General features: G+C 51.2%; 1 protein-coding gene across 2 annotated transcripts in view; it reads left to right on the top strand.

The window, feature by feature from the left end:
• The first annotated feature begins 1,625 nt into the window (after nucleotides 1-1,625).
• The window catches only part of ppp2r5ca (protein phosphatase 2, regulatory subunit B', gamma a), a 263,516-nt gene continuing 243,284 nt past the window's right edge, over nucleotides 1,626-21,857 (top strand). For both annotated transcript variants that reach the window (XM_038776761.1, XM_038776753.1), the window contains exons 1-2: nucleotides 1,626-1,758; nucleotides 2,107-2,175. In XM_038776761.1, the coding sequence (XP_038632689.1) occupies nucleotides 1,732-1,758; nucleotides 2,107-2,175 (96 nt within the window). In that variant the 5' untranslated portion in view covers nucleotides 1,626-1,731. The remainder of the gene's footprint in view (nucleotides 1,759-2,106; nucleotides 2,176-21,857) is intronic.

Below are 21,857 nucleotides of genomic sequence, written 5' to 3'. Positions count from 1 at the left end.
AATGCATTTTGTGAAAAGTTGTGGTCCCAGCCCAGACCCCTGAGGCACACCACTAGTCACCGGCTGCCATCCTGAAAAAGACTCCTTTATCCTCATTCTCTGCCTTCTCCCAGTCAGACAAACATCTATCCATGCCAGGATCTTACCCTTAACACCATGGGCTCTTAACTTATTTAACAATCTCCTATGCGGCACCTTGTCAAAGACCTTCTGGAAATCTAAATAAATCACGTCCACTGGTTCTCCTTTGTCTAACTTCCTTGTTACCTCTTTAAAGAACTCTTAACAGATTTGTCAGACATGACCTCTCTTTGACAAAGCTGTGCTGACTCAGTCCTATTTTATTATGCACTTTCAAGTACTCCGCGATCTCGTCTTTAATAACAGACTCTAAAATCTTACCAATGACTGAAATCAGGCTAACCGGCCTATAATTTCCTGTCTTCTGCCTCCCTCCCTTCTTAAACAATGGTGTTATATGAGCCACTTTCCAGTCTTCTGGGACCCTTCCTGCCTCCAGTGATTCCTGAAAGATCACCACCAATGCCTCCACAATCTCCTCAGCTAACCTTTTAGAACCCAGGTGGAGGCAGAGACCATAAAGTACCTAGACCTGTTCCTTAAAGTGCTGCAAGATTACGGGCTATGGACCGGTTGCAGAAAAGTAGGATTAGAAAGGACACCTGGGTGTCATAGAATCATAGAATTTACAGTGCCATCGAGTCTGCACCGGTTCTTGGAAAGAGCATACTACCCAAGCCCATGCCTCCACCCTATCCCTGTAACTCAACAACCCCATCTAACCGAAGGGTAATTTAGCATGGCCAATCCACCTAACTTGCACATCTTTGTCCTAGTGCTGGCATGGACGAGATGGGCCAATGGCCTCCTTCTGTGCTGTAATGTTTCTATGATTCGATGAGCTTTATTAGAAAGGTGTTTATGGAAGAGGCTGTAAAAATAGACTAGCCTGACTGTTAGCTTGCCCAAACTGCGAATTGGTATGTCATATGGCCAGACTCTTAAAATGACCTTGTTCCAACTCGGAAGAAACTGAATACACAACAACCCTGAGCTGTCCCCTGAATGCCACCACCATCAAAATGTGTGCAGAACTCGTCTGCATACCGTCATCGTGGATGTTTTTGGTGACATCGTTTGCAACAGCCTGACATGTTGCTCGCCGTGTAACACACATAAATGTTCCCTCCAAGGGGCTCAGGCAAAGGAGGCACGGCCTGCCCTTTGCTGGTTCTCACCCGCTGCCTCCTGTGCTGTGTTAAGTTGGCAAGTGGGGTTACGGTGGGTGGAAAGCAAGTTCACAGGTTCGAGTATGTGAGTGTATTGCAAGGCGATGTGCATGCCAGGGTTCAATCAATGGCGGGAAATAATATGAAAGCTGCCAGATGTTTGGGTGGAGAGGCACGCAGCAGTAGAGAATGTGAGGGTGAGATGAAGGGTCTGAGAGCCAGGCACAGCAGCCCTGCTGGGTGGGGGTGAGTGAGGGATTGAGCAGTCTGTCAGCTTGGTGGGGCAGTTTGCGGCTACTCTCAACACGTGAGAAGTTTTGAAGCATGTGCCCTGTGAAAGGTGCCTTGGAGGGTCTGGCTGGTCACGTGTGTCCGGGCGGCCAATGGCAGTGAGGGCTGAGCAGGCGGCTGGAGCCGGGGCTTGAGGAAAGGGAAGCGGCGGCCGGGCAGAGGGGGCAGGGCCGGGCGGCCCGCGCTGGAAATGCCCAATAAAAACAAGAAAGACAAGGTGAGGCTGGCTGCTGAGTGCTCAGGGACTAGGAGCTACGGCCTGAGCCGGGGATGTTGTGTTTCTTGGGGCAGTGCATTGAGAGGGGAGCGGGCTGCCCCTTTCCCGGGGCTGCCCCCCCCCCCCCCCCCCCCGCCCGCGGGGGGAGGAGGGGGAAATGGCCGGTGTCCCGGCTGGGCCAGCCCAGTCCTCAGACTGGGTCACGGGCGGCCGCGGGGTCTCGGCGGTGGGGTTGGTGCCTGGAGCGGCGGCCGGTAACGGGGCGGGGGGATTAACTGTAGACTTCTCCGCCCTCTTGTTCCTCAACTCCAGCCTGATGGTTTATCTCTGCATCTCTCTCACTTCCAGGAACCTCCTAAAACTGGGAAAAGTGGCAAAGGCGGCACAAAGGACGGGCAGGAAAATGCTGAAGTGGAGGTAAAGGTTGGAGGAGGGAGTTTTGGAGGCGGCTCTCGCGCACTCAGAGCGGTTGAGCTGGAGAGAGTTTGGGCTGGACACTGGAGTGGGGCTCTGCCACCCTGGGTGTGGTGGCTCTGCCACCCTGGGTGTGGGGGCTCTGCCACCCTGGGCGTGGGGGAGCTGCCACCCTGGGTGTGGGGGCGCTGCCACCCTGGGCGTGGGGGCGCTGCCACCCTGGGCGTGGGGGCGCTGCCACCCTGGGCGTGGGGGTGCTGCCACCCTGGGTGTGGGGGCGCTGCCACCCTGGGTGTGGGGGCGCTGCCACCCTGGGTGTGGGGGCGCTGCCACCCTGGGTGTGGGGGCGCTGCCACCCTGGGTGTGGGGGCGCTGCCACCCTGGGTGTGGGGGCGCTGCCACCCTGGGTGTGGGGGCGCTGCCACCCTGGGTGTGGGGGCGCTGCCACCCTGGGTGTGGGGGCGCTGCCACCCTGGGTGTGGGGGCGCTGCCACCCTGGGTGTGGGGGCGCTGCCACCCTGGGTGTGGGGGCGCTGCCACCCTGGGCGTGGGGGCGCTGCCACCCTGGGCGTGGGGGCGCTGCCACCCTGGGCGTGGGGGCGCTGCCACCCTGGGCGTGGGGGCGCTGCCACCCTGGGCGTGGGGGCGCTGCCACCCTGGGCGTGGGGGCGCTGCCACCCTGGGCGTGGGGGCGCTGCCACCCTGGGCGTGGGGGCGCTGCCACCCTGGGCGTGGGGGCGCTGCCACCCTGGGCGTGGGGGCCCTGCCACCCTGGGCGTGGGGGCCCTGCCACCCTGGGCGTGGGGGCCCTGCCACCCTGGGCATGGGGGCCCTGCCACCCTGGGCATGGGGGCCCTGCCACCCTGGGCATGGGGGCCCTGCCACCCTGGGCATGGGGGCCCTGCCACCCTGGGCATGGGGGCCCTGCCACCCTGGGCATGGGGGCCCTGCCACCCCGGGCGTGGGGGCCTCCCTCCCTCTCTCTCTCAGGTTTACCCACTGCAGCCCCTGGGGGTTTTCGCCCTGCTCATATATTTACCGTTCCCGTTTGACATGAGTGCACCTGCAGCGCAATGTTTGGCTGGTGTCTGGTGTAGGATTTCCGTCTCACCGTAATCCCATTTGGGTGCCTGTTTACTTTTGTAAATCAAAGATAACTATGATTGTTTCCGGAGGGGTAGTTTAATTTCTTATTCATGGTTATTCATGAATAACCTTTTCAACCTTGCCCCTCGCCTGAAATGTGTCCCTCAGGTAAAATCACTACAAGTCCACTCCTTCCCTCCTCCTCCTCCTCCTCTTCCTCTCCCCCCCACCACCCACCCCACACACATACACACACACATACACACACCATAAAGGGGAAGGCAGCCTATGGTCACCTGGGACTATGGCAACTTGTGTTGCAGTTTAATTTGTGATCACTTAAAATCTAAAGCACATAAGAGGGGCAATTGGCCCAAATAGCATATGCCGATAAGCCCCCCTCCCCCTCATTCTTTCTATTCTGCCCCATCCCTCTCTGGCATGTTCCCCATCTAAACTCTCTGCCGTGTTCCCCCCCCACCTCCCCATTGCTGAATTCCCCAACATCAATATCCCAGGGTCTCTATTGACCAGAAACTTTAAAAAAAGATGTATTAAAATTTTGTCATTTTGTACCAAAAAATCCAAAGAACAATACACTTTAAAAAAAAATGAAAACAATTAGTAAACCAACCTCTTCTCCCCCCCGCCCCCCAATTGTTCCCCATCCCCTCTAACAGCTAACAGTGACCAATTCCTTGAAATACAATATAAATGGTGGCCATCTCCGGCAGAACCCTCCAATTAAGTCGGGGAAGCCGGATGGGTACCCAGCTGAATTTCATAAGGAATTTGCGATGGACCTGGCACCACATCTGTTGGGGTCATTTAATGAAGCACTGGAGAAGGGGGAGAGACGATGACGCAGGCAGTAATCACACTAATCCTGAAAAAGGGGAAGGACCTGGTGGAATGTGGGTTGTGTAGGCCCATATCACTATTGAACACAAATGTGAAAGTATTGGGTAAGTTGTTGGCGGGGAGGATGGAGGAGTGTGTCCCGGGGGTGGTGGCAGAAGATCAAACAGGCTTTGTGAAGGGCAGGCAGCTCGCGAGTAATATACGATGGCTGTTGAATGTGATGATGAATCCGTCGGGAGCACTGGTACCAGAGGTGGTGGTGTCCATGGACGCGGAGAAAGCATTTGATCGGGTGGAGCGGCGGTACTTGTTTGAGGTTTTGGGAAGGTTTGGGTTTGGGCTGAGATTTTTGGCATGGGTATGGTTGCTGTATTTGGCACCAAGGGCGAGGTTGAGGACGAATGATATGAGCTCACAAAGCTTTGACTTACACAGGGATACGAACCAGGGGTGCCTGCTGTCGCTGCTGCTGTTTGCACTGGCCATCGAGCTATTGGCGATGGCTCTCAGGAGGTTGGCAGAGTGGCGGGGGATTATGAGGGGACAGAGGGAGCATCGGGTGTCGCTCTATGCTGATGACCTCTTGCTGCATATTTCGGATCTGTTGGAGAGTATGCAAACGATTATGGGCCTGCTGGGGAGGTTTGGAGGGTTCTTGGAGTATAAGCTGAATGTAGGGAAAGTGAGGTATTCCCGGTGAATGAGCTGGCACAGCGGTCTAATTTAGGGGGAATGCCATTTATGTAGCGAGGCATAGATAGGTTTAGATATTTGGGGATTCAGGTAGTGAGGGAATGGACGGGGTTCCATAAGTGGAACTTAACAAAGCTGGTGGTGGAGGCTAGGGAGGATCTTGAGAGGTGGGATACATTGCACTTCACATTGGCGGGGACGGTCCAAGTGCTGAAAATGAATATTCTGCCGAGGTTTTTGTTTATCTTTCAAGCTCTTCGGATCTTTATATCAAAGGCCTTTTTTGGAAAGTGCACATGATCATTTCTGACTTTGTATGGGCGGGGAAGTGCCAAGGGTGGGGAGGACCGTGCTGCTGAGGCAGCAGGGGGGATGGTTGGCGTTGCCGAACTTGCTTCATTTTTATTGGGTGGCGAATGTGGACAAGGTACGGTGGTGGTGGGCAGAAGGGATAAGAGTGGGTTAGGATGGAGGAGGAATCTTGTAAGGGGTCTTGTTTGAGGGCTATGGTGACGGCAGCATTACCAATGGCTCAGAGTAGGTATTCGGGAGCCTGGTGGTGTAATCCACAGTGAAGATATGGAATCAGTTGAGGAGGCATTTTAGGGTGGAAGGGATGTCGGTGCTAATGCCGCTGTGCAAGAATCATGGGTTTGACCCGGGGGGGATGGATAGTGTAGACAGGAGGTGGAGGGAAGTGGGGCTGGTCAAGGTGAGGGATCTGTATTTGGTGAAGGGTTCGGCAGTCTGGAGGAGCTAAGGAAGAGGGTAGAGCTACCGAGGGGGAGTGAGTTCAGGCATCTGCAGGTTGGAGAGTTTGCGCGAAAGGTCTGGAGGGGGTTCCCTAGGTTGCTGGAATACACCCTGCTGGAGCAACTGCTGCTTCCGGATGTGGAGTGGGAGGGAAGAATTGGGGATGTATTCAAGTGGGAGGGTAGATCGCTTGGGGAGTATGGAGTGATGCACTGCTTAGGGTAAATGGGACCTCCTCTTGTGCAAGGATGAGCCTGATACAGTTTAAGGTGGTGCACAGGGGCAGATGACTCTGGTGAGAATTCATAGAATTTACAGTACAGAAGGAGGCCATTCGGCCCATCGAATCTGTACCAGCTCCTGGAAAGAGCACCCTACCCAAGGTTAACACCTCCACCCTATCCCTATAACCCAGTAACCCCACTCAACACTAAGGGCAATTTTGGACACTAAGGGCAATTTATCATGGCCAATCCACCTAACCTGCACATCTTTGGACTGTGGAAGGAAACCGGAGCACCCGGAGGAAACCCACGCACACACGGGGAAGATGTGCAGACTCCACACAGACAGTGACCCAAGCCGGAATCGAACCTGGGATCCTGGAGCTGTGAAGCGATTGTGCTATCCACAATGCTACCGTGCTGCCCACAAGGCAGAATGAGTGGGTTCTTTCAGTGGGTAGCAGACGAGTGTGGGTGGGGGCCAGCGAATCATGCACACATGTTTTGGGAAGATTCTGGGTGGGAGTGTTCGTATTCTTCGCCAGGATAGTGGAGGAGGAGGTGGACCCGGACCCTTTGGTGGTAATATTTGGGATTTCGGAGAAACCGGAGCTCATGGAGAGGAGGAAGGCCGATGTCTTGGCCGCTGCCTCTCTGATTGCACGGCAGCGAATGTTGCTGGAGTGACGGTCGGCATCGCCACCGGGTGTAGCGGCTTGGTTGGTGACCTGTACAACTTCCTGCGATTATTAGAGAAGATAAAGTATGAGTTATGGGGCTCTTCAGGGGAGTTTGAGGAAAGATGGGGGATGTTTGTGACTGTGTTTGAGGGGCTATTTGCCGTTGGGACGGAGTTGGGGGGGGGGGGGGGGGGGGGGGGGGGTGAAAACGGGAGAAAAATCTGTAGTTAATTGTTGGGAAGTATGTTTCCCGGGGTGTTTATTTGCTGTAACCTGTTTTGATACATGTTTGTAATAAAATACATTTTTTTTAAAAAAAAAGTACCCTCCAATTGACCCCCTCACGGTGTATTTGACCGTCTTGAGGTACAAAAACTCCATAAAGTAATTTAGCCCTGCCGAAGCAGTAGGTGGCGTCATCAGCCTCCAATTCATCAGGATTTGCCTCCAAGCAACTAGCAAAGCGAAGGCCAAAGATGTTTGCCCCCGCACCCATCCGCAGCTCCGGCAGGTCCAATATCCCTAACATAGCCACTAAAGCTCAAGGTTCAGATTTGCCAATATGGTGCTGAAAAAAGAGACCAAAAACCCACAAGCTTGGGATAGGACCAGAATATGTGCTTGTGATTTGTGGGCCCTCTCAAACAGTACTTGCACCTATCCTCAACCCCCACAATTCCTCCTCGCTTTAGTACCCTAAACAGTACCTTGAACTGGATCAGGCTCAGCCTTGCACAGGATTACGTGGCATTCACCCTGCGAAGGGTCTTACTCCAAAACCTCCTCCTCCAATATAGCCCCCAACTCCTCCTTCCATTTGGCCTTCTCTGGTTCCACTGAGACTTGATCCTCCCCCAAAATCCATCCATGTACGCCAGACATACTACCCTCTTGCAACCCCGCACAGGATAAAATCCTCTCCAGTAAGGGTGATGTGCCGCCACTGGGAATGTCAGGAATGTCTGTGTGACAAAATTTCGTACCTGGAGGTACCTAAACAGATCCGAGCCCAAGAGCACGACTTTCTCTTTCAACTCCTGCAGGCTGGCAAACCACTCACTCTTTCCAGTCCCTTCCCCTCTGCAAATATGGCATCCAACTTCGCTGACTTGAACAAGTGGTTCCTACAAATGGGGGCCGGCCTTGACACTGAATATGGTTGCCTCCATATTTTTAAAGTGGAGACAATCACCAGATTTGATAAATATTTTGCTGGAGTAAATGGCAGAGACGCCATCACCAGTGCCCCCAAACTGGACCCGCTACACGACTCGCATCACCCCAACACTTTCTCCATAATGGTGACCCAGTAAAATTTAGCAGCGCAAGTCTCCATGACTCTATCCCTCTGCAGGACCCCGAATCCTCGGGGTTTTCCCCGCCCACATAAAACCCAATAAAAGACGCTCAGTCCACCCCAAAAAATGACTTGGTAAAATTACAGGGAAGACATTGAAATAATAACAGGAATCTCGGTAAGATGTCTATCTTGATGGATTGAACCCGGCTCGCCAAGGACAATGGGAGGTTGTCCCACCGTTGCAGATCAGCCTTGACTCTACTTGCTAGACTGGTATAATTGAATTTATGTAGCTGCGCCCAATCCAAAGCCACCCGGACCCCAAATGCTGAAATCTAGCCCCGGCCAGATGGAAAGGTAGCTCCCCCAGACCAGCACCCCTCCCTGAAGTGTTAACCACAAAATACACTCTCTTCCCTAAATGTAACTTGTATCCAGAGAAGGAGCCATTTTCTTCAATATACTCCTCATGTGCCCCATGACCGACGCAGGGTTCCTCACATATAGCAGAAGGCCATCCACATATATGGACGCCCTGTGTTCCACCCCACCCCTAACTATTGGTCTCCACTTATTTGAAGCCCTCGGGGAAATCGGCAATGCGAACAAGAGGACATAGGACACCCCTGCCTCATCCCCCTATGCAACTGAAAAGACTCTGAATTCATGGTGTTGTTATGAATGCTAGCAGAAGAAACCTCCTACAACAACGCACCCACAAAACAAACCCAGGGCACAACCTAAACTTCTCGAAAACCTCAGAGGTACCTCCATTCTACCCTGTCGAATGCTTTTTCAGCATCCAGCGACAATTATCTCTGGTTCCAGCCCAACTGCTGGGGTGGGAACCACATTAAGTTGTCTCCTTACATTGGACAGCAACTTTCGGACCTTCACAAATCCCGTTTGGTTCTTCCCAACTACCTCCGGGTGACAGGTTCCAACCTCAACTCCAGGATCCTGGCCAAAAGCTTAGCGTCTACATTGAGCAATGAAATCAGGTGATACAACCTGATTTCTTGGAATCCGATTAGGGCGATGGATGCCTCCACAAGCGTCCCAGGAAGAGAAACCCATGCCAGAGAATTGTGAAACATCCCCATCAAGAAGCTGATCCACAAGCTTCTTGTAGCATTCTACCGGGAACTCATCTGACCCCGGCGCATTCCCTGCCTGCATCTTTCCTAACTTTATTCGCATAGCCTCCAATCCCAGCAGAGCCTCCAGCTCTTCCTGCACAGGTCCTCCCCCACCGTGGAAAACGGCAAAACCTCTAAAAATTCTGCCAATCCCCACTTGTCCTCTGGCTACTGCAACCTAAAAGACTCCGAATGCCCCGTTAACCTTGTCCGGTGCGGAAGCCAGCCTGCCCTCCGAATCCTTAACCTGGATGATCGTCCTAGCAACTTGTGAGCCAAGGGACGGCTGGCCTTCTCCCCATACTCATACACCACCCCCCTCAAACTCAACAGGCGCACCGCCCTACCCGTAAACTGCAGATTAAACTACATTTGCAGCTTTTTCCTGCGTGCCAATAGTTCTGCAGTTTGGTCACTCGCATACCCATGGTCCACCCCCAGAATCTCATCCACTAACCTCTGGCACTCTTTCTTGGCCTTCCTATCCATCTGTACCTTGTACGATATGATTTCTCTTATAATGACCGCCTCGCACAGAGTAGAGGGCAAGACCAACCCATTCTTATTGAAAAAAACATTTTTTTTGTTTTTTTTAATATAAATTTAGAATACCCAATTATTTTTTACCAATTAAGGGACAATTTAGCATGACCAATCCACCTAACTGTCACACGTTTGGGTTGTGGGGGTGAGACCCACACAGACACGGGGACAATGTGCAGACTCCACACGGACAGTGACCCGGGGCCGTGATCAAACGCAGGCCCTCAACACTATAGGCAGCAGTTCTAACCACTGTGCCACCTTGCCGTGCTCCCACCCATTCTCATTGAACTTCACATATTCATTTATGGCTCACAATCGTCCCGCAGAACCCAATATCCAACATTCTTTGCGCTGTGTCTGGCTCACCTCCAGCACTAGATCTAACATATGTGGAGCATGGTCAGAAATAACCAGCGCCGAATAGTCCGCCTTTTTAACCCCGCCATGGGTCCGCGAGTCCTGTCTCATCCATGAAAGCAGCAAAATCCTTTTATTTATTTTAAATATATTTTTATTCCGCTTTTTAAATTTTATACATAACAACAAAGTGTACAACCCCATCCCCCCCCCCCGCCCCCCAAGAAAACCGAACAGGATTCCAAACCCCTCCCCGCCAAAAACATCTAACGGTGGCCTGCTCAGAACAATTAAACATTGCCACCTTCGGTAAAATTCTTCAATTGCTCCCCTCGTGGTGTACTTAATCTTCTCGTGATAACAAAAACTCTATAAGATACCCCAGCCAGGCGGCATGGTGGCGCAGTCGTTAGCACTGCTGCCTCACGGCAGCAAGGATCCAGATTCGATCCCGGCTCTGGGTCACTGTCCATGTCGAGTTTGCACGTTCTCCCCTTGTCTGTGTGGGTCTCGTCCCCACAACGCAAAGATGTGCAGGGTAGGTGGATTGGCCACACTAAATTGCCCCTTAATTGGAAAAAAAAAAAAATTCCTCCAGCCATACCAGGTCACTGGGTGGAGAAGCTGACCTCCATCCCATCCACACTCTCCTTCAAGCAAAGAACCAGGCGAAAGCCAAATCATCAGTCCCTACCCCAGTCTGCAGCTACTACAGGTCCGATGCCCCAGATATGGCCCTGAGGGGTCAAGGCTTCAGTTCAATTTGTAGGATCGTCAACATGGTGCTGAAGAAAGAGACCGAAAACCTTACGAGCTTAGGATATAACCAGAGCATGTGTACATGGTTAGCTGGATCCCTCCCATAGTGCTCACACTCATCCTGCATTTGATCAAAGGGGCCCTGTGCGCTACCTTCAATTGTATGGCCCTAACTTCGTACATGATGATGTTGTGTTCACACCACACCCCCTCCTCCAGGTCAAAACCCAACTCCTCCTCCCACTTGGCCGTAGCCCCCTCCAAAGCTACTTCCTCCTCCGCTATAATTGTCATATAAATCCCTGAGGTATTCCCCTTCTCTGTTCCTGCCAATTGACAAAACCCTCTCCAGCAACCAGGAAGACGGCACCACAGGGAACGTTGGAAAGATCATCTTTGCGATGTCGCGCACCTGTAAAGATCTAAATGTATCCGCCCGTGAAGTCCAAATTTCTCCAACTCCTCAAAGCAGCCCTCCAGAAACATCCTTCATTATCGCAACCCCCTTCACTTCCCATCCACGAAACCTAGTGTCCAACTTCGCTGTCTTGAACATGTGATACACACAGTGCGGCACCAACTTTGATACTGCTCCCAATTTGAAGTGCTGCTGAAATTGTCTTCATAACTTCAATGTAGATCCACCACCGGATTCCCTGAATACTTCCCCGGAGATAAAGGTAGCCAAGCCACCATCAATGCCCTCAACCCCGATCCCCTACACGAACCCGACTCTATCCGCCCCCATATAGCCTCAGGATCTCCACACCATCCCAGCATCTTCTCCGCGTTTGCCGCCGAATAGTAATATAGCAGACTTGGCAATCCCCCGACTGCCGTTCCCTCTGAAGTATCGTCCTCCGAATTTTACCTACTTTTCCCGCCCAAATGAATGCCAGAATCAATCTCTTGACTCCCCAAAAAAGGATTTTGGCATAAAAAACGGCAAGCACTGAAATAAGAACAAATATCTGGCAGAACATTTATTTTCACCGACTAAATTCTATCAACCAAGGACAGAGGCAGGCTGTTCCACCTCTGCAAGTCCGCTTTAATCCTGTTCACCAAATCTCGTAAAATTCAATTTCCGAAACCGAGTCCAATTCCAGGCTACCTGCACGCCATTACATCTAAAATGGAGACCTGTAAGACGAAACGGTAACGCCCCCAAATTAACCTCTTGCCCCGGCTGAACGATCGGGAAATACTCACTTTTCTCCCAATGCAATTTATACCCTGAAAAAGCCCCAAATGTCACCCATTGTGGGGATCAAATCCGCTACATATAAAAAGATCATCATTATACAAGCACACCCTGTGTTCGACCCCATCCCTCTTACTATCCTCTTACTATCCTTCTCCAAGTATCCAAAGTATCAAGGTAATGGCCCATGGCTCAATTGCAAATGCAAATAAAGGGGGGACATGAGGCATCCCTTCCTCATTCCCCTGTGCAACTGAAAGTATCCCAAGCTCACATTGTTTGTATGAACACTAGCCTTGGGTGCCTTATATTTAGCTTGGCCAATCCACCTACCCTGCACATCTTTGGGTTGTGGGGGCGAAATCCACAAAACACGGGGAGAATGTACACACTCCACACGGACAGTGACCCCAGAGCTGGGATCGAACCTGGGACCCTCGGTGCCGTGAGGCTGCAATGCTAACCACTGCGCCACCGTGCTGCCCTTTAAGTGCCTTATATAATAACCAAATCCACACCTCCAACTTCGGCCCTATCCCAAACCGTTCCAGCACTGCAACTAAATATCCCCAATCTACCCTATCAAAGACCTTCTCAGCATCCAATGCCACAATAACCTCTTGCTCCCTCCCTTTTGCCGGGAACAATATTGCATTCAAAAGTCGCCTTACATAGGACAACAAGCATCTACTCTTCACAAACCCGTCTGATCTTCCCCAATAACCGGTGAAAGACACATTTGCACCCTCAATGCCAACACCTTCGCCAGAATCTTGGCATTTAATAATGAAATTGACAGTATCGGCAGCACATGGCAAAGTGGTTAGCACTGCTGCTTCACGGCGCTGAGGACTGGGTTCAATCCCAGCCCTGGGTCACTGTCTGTGTAGAGTTTGTACATTTTCCCCGTGGCTGCATGGGTCTCACCCCCACAACCCAAAAAGATGTGCAGTGTAGGTGAATTGGCCTTGCTAAATTGCCCCTAAATTGTGGGGAAAAAAACATTGGAGACTCTTAAATTTTTTTTTTAAAGAAATCGGACGATGCAACCCACACTCCACCACGTCTTTATCTTGCTTTAGCAGAAGCGAGATGGACACCTGCATCGTTGTCTCCAGAAGAGACCCTGATCCACCGAGTCCTCAAACCTCTCCACGCCAGCAGCAGCACGAGTCGGTCAGCAAACGTTTGATAAAACTTCACTGGGAACCCATCCGGCCCCAGCGCATTATCCGTCTGCATTTGCCTAATCGCTGTTCTGATCTCCTCCCCCTCAGCAGCCCCTCCAACCCTTCCCGATCCTCCTCCTCCACCGTGGGTCACTCCAAACCCTCCAAAACGTCAACATATCCAACTCCTCCGACGGCGGCTCAGACTATAAAGATTCTTACAGAACACTTCAAACGGCCCATTAACTTTATGCAACGCCGACACTAACCTACTATCTGACTCCCGAATCCATACAATCTCCCGGCAGGCCCCCTGCCACCTCCGCTGACCGGCAAAAGCGACTGGCCGTTTCTCCATATTCGTACATTACCCCCTCGAGCGCCGCAACTGCCGCATTCCCTTATCGGTGGATAGCAGGTCACATTGCATGTGCAATTTCTTTCTACTAGCCAGATGCTCTTGTGTGGGGTCACATGAATATCTGCCATCCACCTCCATAATCTCTTCCATCAACACTGGCGCTTCTTTCTCAACTTCCTATCCTTCTGTGCCTTGTATGAAATTACCTCCACTCGCATCACCGCCTGCAGAGCCTCCCACGATACCGAGGGCGACACCTCCCATTCTTGTTGAACCCCAAATATTCATCAATCACCTGTGCCATCTTAACACAAAATCCCAAATCCTTTAACAGCCATACATCAAATACCACGCTGGCGCTGGGCCGGCCCCTTCTCCAAAACCACATCCACCAGGTGTGGAGCATGGTCTGAAATCACTATCGTGGAATATTCCACATTCCTCACACCCAGCAGTAGGACTCTCCCCATCACAAAAACGTCAATGCGCAAATACATACTATGCACAGGAGAGGAAAAGGAGAATTCCCTACCCCCAGGATGCAGAAACCATCATGGATCCACTCCACCCATCTCCTTCATGAACGCTGCCAGTATTTGTGCTGTCCCCAAAGGGGCCAGCGACTTTGGCTTAGACTGATGCAGCTTGGGGCTCAAAACGCAGTTCAAATCTCTCACAAAATCAACTGGTAATCCATATTAGGTATTGTAGACAGCATCCTCTTCATAAACTCCACGCCATCCCAATTTGGGGCGTGCACAATCACCAGCAATACCGACTTGCCCTCCTTATATCCCCCTAATTATGACTTACCTGCCGCCCCGGTTTGCTACCACCTCTCCATCTGAAATCAAACTCTTTTATTGATAAGTATGGGCCCTGTTATCAAAGACTGAGTGAAACACCTGGCTAACCCAACTCTCAGAGCCTGGTCTGGTCCCTTACCTGCAGGTGGGTCTCCTGAAACAGCACCACTTCAGCTTTCAAACTTTGTAAATGAGAGAAAACTCTCACATTTCACTGGTTCTCGCACCCCCACCACCCCTCTCTCTTGCTGGGCTTAATTACGCTTTCTTGTTTCTCCAAGTCCTCCCCCTTCCCCTTTATTATTTCATCTGGGCTACCCTATCTCAGTCCCAGGCTACTTAGCTGCTGGCCACAAACAAGTCCTGGAACAACCGGGTGAATGCTGGTGGTGTTTGTCCGTACGCTCGACATGGGAGTGTTGTAAAGGAGCTTCACCCATGTTGTTCTGAGCCCGAACCGCTCCAGTACCTTTTATGAAGTACTTCCATTTGACTCTGTCGAAGGCCTTTTCTGCCTCTGGTCACCTCGGGTTTTCGCTCCCAGATGGGGGTCATGATCACCTTCAGCAGGCGCCTGATGTTTGATGTTAGCTGCCTACCTTTGACAAAGCCCATTTGGTTTTCTGCGACCACCTCTGGTACGCAGTTCCCCAGCCTCTTGGATAGGGTTTTGGCCAATATTTTGGCGTCTATGTTTAGTCGCAAGATGGGTCTGTAGGAACCTCATTCTGTTGGGTCTTTGTCCTTTTTAGGTATCAGTGAGATTGAGGCTTGTGCCAGCATAGGTGGCAGTGTGCCCCTCGTCAGCGAGTCTGTGAACATCTTCCACAGGTGCGGGGCCAGTGCTGTCGCAAATTTCTTTGCAGAAGTCCGGCAGGAAGCGGTCCGGTCCTAGTCCCCGCCTGCATGAAGCTAACACTCTCCATGATCTCTTCCAGTTCTATCGGTGATTCCCCCACGACTGGCAAGCCTAGTCCATCGAAGAATGATTCCATCTCTGAGTCCCTTGCTGCGGGCTCTGAGGTGTACAATCCCCGGTAAAAGGCCTCAAAGGTTTTGTTGACCTTGTCGGGTCTGTTTCTAATATACCTCTGCTGCCTCTAATTTGCGCGATTTCCCTTGTGGTTGCCTGCTTTCTCAGCTGGTACGCCAGCAGATAGCTGGCTTTGTCTTCGTATTCATATAGGGTCCCCCGTGCCTGGTGCAGTTGGTGCACTGCTCTGCTCGTGGAGAGCAGGTCAAAGTCCATCTGTAGATTTTTCCTCTCCGCCAGTACCTCGGAGTACGGTCCACCTCCAACATGGAGTCGACTAGCTGTTGACTAGCCGCCCTCTCCTCCCTGTATCTTTTAAGGCGATAATTTCCTTTGGCACCTCCCAGAACGTGGAGGGTGAGGCCTGTGATATTTTCTCGCTAAAGGCCTTGTCGACCAGTAGTGCAGTGTCCAACCTTCATGTGGGGTGTTGGGCACTGCCCGTCTACAACCTCACATCCGTATAATGTGGAACGTGGTCAGAGGTTACGATCGTGGAGTATTCCGCCTTGACCAGCCCTGGAAGCACCGATTTCCCCACTACAAAGAAGTCGATCCTTGAATATACATTATGTACTAGGGAGAAGAAGGAGAACTCTCTCTCCCCTGGGTGGTGAATCACCATGGGTCCACCGCCCCTATCTGCTCCATAAAGAGACTGAGTTCCTTTGCCATGTTGGAGGTCTTTCCCGTTTTGGGGTTCAACCTGTCCTGCTGCGGGTCCTGTACACAGTTAAAGTCTCCTCCCATGATCAAGCAGTGCACCTCTATAGTGGGGATTTCCGCCATGGTCTTTTTAATAAATTCCGTGTCGTCCTACTTGGGAGCATACACATTAACGAGGACTACCGGTGCCCCGACTAGGGCCCCGCTGACCATGAAGTACCTTCCCCCTAGGTCAGTAGCCATCTTTGTCGCTGTAAACATCGTCCTCTTATTAATTAGTATGGTCACTCCCCTGGCCCTTGTCCCGGAACAGGAATGGTAGGTCTGTCTCACCCAGCCCTTCCTCACCTGCAGTTGGTCCTGCTCTCGCCGGTGTGTGTCTTGGAGGAAGACTATGCCGGCTTTCATGTTTCTCGGGTGGGTGAAGATTCTGGACCTCTTCACTGGGCCGTTAAGTCTCCTGACAATCCAGGTGACTATCCTGGTGGGGTTTTTTTGCCCCCCCCACCCACCGCTCCTGTGGGATTAACCATACTTACCTAGTGGATGTGCCCCTGCACTCTGGGGTTTCCCTTTGTTAGGGGGCCGTCCAAGATGGCTGCGTTCACTGTTCTCCACAAGTGGTCGGGTCCCTGTGCCCTGGGGTTTGCCTTGTCCAGGGGGCACCCAACATGGCCACCAACTGCATCTGCCATGTGGATATGCCCCTGCACTCCGGGTTCCACCTTCGCCCAGAGACCATTCTAGGTGATTGCTTACAGTGCTTTTTTGTTCCGGGCCCTCGGTTGTGGCCCTTTGCGGCATACTGCCTTTCTCCTTCTGCCCTCATGTGTTTCTATTTCCCCGTTGCCACTCCAGCCTCGTTTCCTGTGGTCTGCCCCTCTCTCCCGCCCTTCCCCTGCTCCTCTCCCCGCCCCGTCCCTGTTGTTTGTCCAGCGCAGGATCCGGTCCTGTTACTAGTGCAATTTCACTATTACTGCCCTTGGTTAGTCCCCGGCTTTGGCCTTTGGTCGCAGCGACCGGTGTACTCTGTCTATTTCTGGAGGGTTGGGGAGGGTCTCCCTTCCCACCAGGTTGCCCAGCATCTGGGCCACATAGTTTGTGGGGTCCCTACCTTCGATTCCCTCCGGTAGGTCCACGATCCGCATGTTTTGTCTTCTCGGTTCCCAACTTTTCCTTTTAAACTGCCCTGTTTCGCGAACAATCTCTCCACCTCTTTCTCCAGGGCAACGATCTGGTCACTCTGGTCAGTTGCAGCCCTTTCCAGGTCTTTGATCGTCGCTTCTTGGGCCTCCAGTCTCTTTTCTGCGTTGTCCAGGGTGAGCTGCATTTGTGCCAGGGTTTCGGCCACTGCTCCCTTGACCGCTGCCTGGATATCCATTTTTGTTTCCTGCCTGTGTTCCCTCAGTGCTTCCGAGAAGGATGTCATCCAGCTACCCCCCAGTGAGGGATGGCTTTGTGTGTGGTTGGTCTGCCCTTCTCGCTCCGGCGAAACCTGCGCTCCGCCGCCTTCTGCACTGATCGGCTCGCCCGATTGTTTCTGCTCCAGGCTCCTTCCACTCCTAGGGCTGGATTCTCCCCTACCCGGCGGGGTGGGGGGGGTCCCGGCGGGATGGAGTGGCGTGAACCACTCCGGCGTCGGGCCGCCCCAAAGGTGCAGATTTCTCCGCACCTTTAGGGGCCAAGCCCTCACCATGAGGGGCTAGGCCCGCGCCGGAGTGGTTTACGTCCCGCCAGCTGGCGGGAAAGGCCTTTGGCGCCACACCAGCCGGGGCCGAAGGGACTTCGCCGGCCGACGGAAGTCCGCGCATGCGCGGGAGCGTCAGCGGCTGCTGACATCATCCCCACACATGCGCAGGGGAGGGGGTCACTTCCGCGTCGGCCATCGTGGAGGCTATGACCGACGCGGAAGGAAAAGTGTGCCCCCACGGCACAGGCCTGCCCGCGGATCAGTGGGACCCGATAGCGGACCAGGCCACCGTGGGGGCACCCCCCGGGGTCAGATCGCCAGTCCCGCCAGTAAGGAAGGTGGTTTGGTTCCCGCCGGCGTGACAGTAGCGGGACTTCGGGCCATCGTGGGCCGGAGAATTGCCGGGGGGAGGAGGGGGGCGCCGGCCGGCTTGGTGCGATTCCCGCCCCGCCGAATCTCCGGTGCGGAGACGGCAGGGGCAGGATTCACGCCGGCCACCGGCGATTCTCCGACCCGGCGGGGGGGGTCGGAGAATCCAGCCCCTGGTCTCTGCTCAGTCCCTGGACTGACTTTTTCCAGGCAATTTTCCCCTTCTCTCTTTTCCCCCTGTTTTACTAAGGTTGGGGGAACAAGTTGTCGAGTTTTTGATGAAAAGTGGCTATTTTGCAGGACCGTGGGAGGAGAGCCACCTGGTGTGTGACTGCTCAGCACATCAACGTCACTGGAAGTCCATATATGTTGATTATATTGATGTATAAAGTCTCTTAATCCACAAAAAGGAAAGTGGGTGATGAAGAGCAATGTAGGCCCACTAAAAGCTGAAAATTGAGATAATGTCAGTGACAATGGGGAAATGGTAGACATGTCAAACAATTACTTTGCCTCAGTGTTTACAGTAGAAATGGATGGTAACATGCTGGATGTCCTGGAAAAAATAATAATCGATAGAGGACAGGGACTTAATGCAATTAATGTAAGTACAGCATCACTAACTAGGAAATTAATGAGTGACAAATCCTCAGGACCTGACAGTTTTCATCTGAGTGTGTTGATAGAAGTAGAGGACCACATTCTATAATCTTCCAGAGTTCTCTAGATTCGGGAGTAGTCCCTCTGGTTTGGAAAATTGTACATGGCATTCCACTTTTTAAGGCGGGCGAAAGGGGAAAACCAGGAAATTACAGACCAGTTAGCCTGACGTCTCCGGTGGGAAAATTGCTGGAGTCTATAATCAGGGATGGAGTAACTGAACAATTTGAAAAAATTGTGGTCGATTGGGGAGAGCCAGCATGGATTCGTGAAGGGAAGATCATGCCTGACTATTGAATTTTTTGAGGAGGTGACTAAAATAGTGGACAGAGGAATGTCTATGGATGTCATCTATATAGACTTCCAAAAGGCATTTGATAAAGTCCCACGTAAGAGACTGTTAACTAAGGTGGAAGCCCACAGAGTTGGGGGAAATTATTGACATGGTTAAGAAACTGGTTGATGGCAGGCGACAGAGAGTGGGGATAATGGTTAATTATTCAAATTGGCAGGGGGTGATTGGTAGTGTACCATAAGGATATGTGTTGGGGCCTCAATTATTCACACTATTCATTAATGATTTGGATAAAGTCCAAAATGTTTGTTTCAAACATTAGCTTTCGGAGCACTGCTCCTTCCTCAGGTGAATGAAGAGATATGTTCCAGAAACATATATACAGACAAATTTATATTGGTGTTGTAAGACTTCTTACTGTGCTCACCCCAGTCCAACGCCGGCATCTCCACATCACGATTTGGATTATGGCATAGAAAATCATATATGCAAATTTGTGGATGATACAAAGTTAGGTGGCATTGTAGACAGCCTAGAAGATATCATAAAATTGCAAGGAGAAATCAGACGAGGTGATTGGGCAAAATTGTGGCAGATGGAATTTAATGTCAGCAATGTGAGGTTATCCATTTTGGACCAAAGAAGGACAGAGCAGAGTACTTTTTAAAGGGAAAGAGGTTAGATCCAGTGGATGTCCAAAGAGACTTGGGGTGCATAGGTCCTTAAAATGCCAGGAACAAGTACAGAAAATGATCAGGAAAGCTAATGGAATGTTAGCCGTTATATCTAGAGGATTGGAATATAAAGACACAGGGGTTATACTGCAGTTATACAAGTGGATTAAACTCCACTTGGAGGACTTAGAGCAGTTCTGGGCACCACACCTTAGGAAGAATATTTTGGCTTTTAAGGGAGTGCAACATAGTCTTACAAAAATGATACCTGGATTACAGGGGTCAAGTTACGAGGCGAGATTACTCAAATTAGATCTGTTTTCACTAGAATTTAGAACGCTAAGCGGTGATCTGATCGAAGTATTCAAGATATTAATAGGGAAAGAGAAGATAGATCAAGATAACTATTTCCACTGGTTGGAGATTGTTTTGTGTTTAAACAAAGGAGATTACAATGGGATGAGAGAAGAACTAGCTAAGGTGGACTGGGAGCAAAGACTTTATGGTGGAACAGTGGAGAACCTTCCAAGTGATTTTTCACAGTGCTCAGCAAAGGTTTATACCAACAAAAAGGAAGGACGGTAGAAAGAGGGAAAATCGACCGTGGATATCTAAGGAAATAAGGGAGAGTATCAAATTGAAGGAAAAAGCATATAAAGTGGCAAAGATTGCTGGGAGATTAGAGGACTGGGAAATCTTTAGGGGGCAACAGAAAGCTACTAAAAAAGCTATAAAGAAGAGTAAGATAGAGTATGAGAGTAAACTTGCTCAGAATATAAAAACAGCAAAAGTTTTTACAAATATATAAAACAAAAAAGAGTGGCTAAGGTAAATATTGGTCCTTTAGAGGATGAGAAGGGAGTTTTAATAATGGGAGATGAGGAAATGGCTGAGGAACTGAACAGGTTTTTTGGGTCTGTCTTCACAGTGGAAGACACAAATAAAATGCCAGCGACTGATAGAAATGAGGCTATGGCAGGTGAGGACCTTGAGAGGATTGTTATCACTAAGGAGTAGTGATGGGCAAGCTAATGGGGCTAAAGATAGACAAGTCTCCTGGCCCCGATGGAATGCATCCCAGAGTAGGTAGGCAGAGAGCAGGAAATTATAGGCCAGTGAGCTTAACTTCGGTAGTAGGGAAGATGCTGGAATCTATCATCAAGGAAGAAATAGCGAGGCATCTGGATAGAAATTGTCCCATTGGGCAGACGCAGCATGGGTTCATAAAGGGCAGGTCGTGCCTAACTAATTTAGTGGAATTTTTTGAGGACATTACCAGTGCAGTAGATAACGGGGAGCCAATGAATGTGGTATATCTGGATTTCCAGAAAGCCTTTGACAAGGTGCCACACAAAAGTTTGCTGCATAAGATAAAGATGCATGGCATTAAGGGTAAAGTAGTAGCATGGATAGAGGATTGGTTAATTAATAGAAAGCAAAGAGTGGGGATTAATGGGTGTTTCTCTGGTTGGCAATCAGTAGCTAGTGGTGTCCCTCAGGGATCCGTGTTGGGCCCACAATTTTTTTTTTTATAAATGTTTTTATTCAGTTTTCATATTTTATATTGAACAAATTACAAATTGTTAGGAGAAAGAAAAAAAAACAAACACGCAAAAATTAACATACATATTTACAGGTAAGCATCTTCGTAGTAGTAACTGCGCCCCCCCCCCCCTCAACATGTTTATTTAGTTTGGTTTTGGGCCTTAGCTAGCCATCGAACCCCCGTAACGAACCTGTAGCCCCCCCCCTCCCGCTACCTTCCCCCGACTATTCTTCCTCTTGTACATTGGCCACAAATAGGTCCCGGAACAGTTGCATGAATGGCTCCCACGTTCTGTGGAAGCCGTCGTCCGACCCTCGGATGGCAAATTTGATTTTCTCCATTTGGAGAGATTCCGAGAGGTCGGACAGCCAGTCCGCAGCTCTGGGCGGTGCTGCTGACCGCCAGCCAAACAGGATTCTACGGCGGGCGATCAGGGAGGCAAAGGCAAGGGCATCCGCCCTCCTCCCCAGGAATAGATCTGGCTGTTCTGAAACCCCGAAGACCGCCACTATCGGGCATGGCTCCACCCTCACTCCCACCACTTTGGACATTACCTCGAAGAAGGCTGTCCAGTACTCCACGAGTCTGGGGCAAGACCAGAACATGTGGGCGTGGTTGGCCGGGCCTCTTTGGCACCGTTCACATCTGTCTTCCACCTCCGGGAAGAACCTACTCATACGGGTTCTTGTTAAGTGGGCTCTATGTACCACTTTTAGTTGCGTCAGGCTGAGCCTTGCGCACGTGGAGGTGGAGTTGACCCTATGCAGTGCTTCGCTCCAGAGTCCCCACCCGATCTCCATCCCCAGGTCGTCCT

This window comes from Scyliorhinus canicula, chromosome 2 (assembly GCF_902713615.1).
Source record: "Scyliorhinus canicula chromosome 2, sScyCan1.1, whole genome shotgun sequence".
Lineage (NCBI taxonomy): Eukaryota > Metazoa > Chordata > Chondrichthyes > Carcharhiniformes > Scyliorhinidae > Scyliorhinus > Scyliorhinus canicula.
This window is presented reverse-complemented; position numbering and strand designations above follow the sequence as displayed.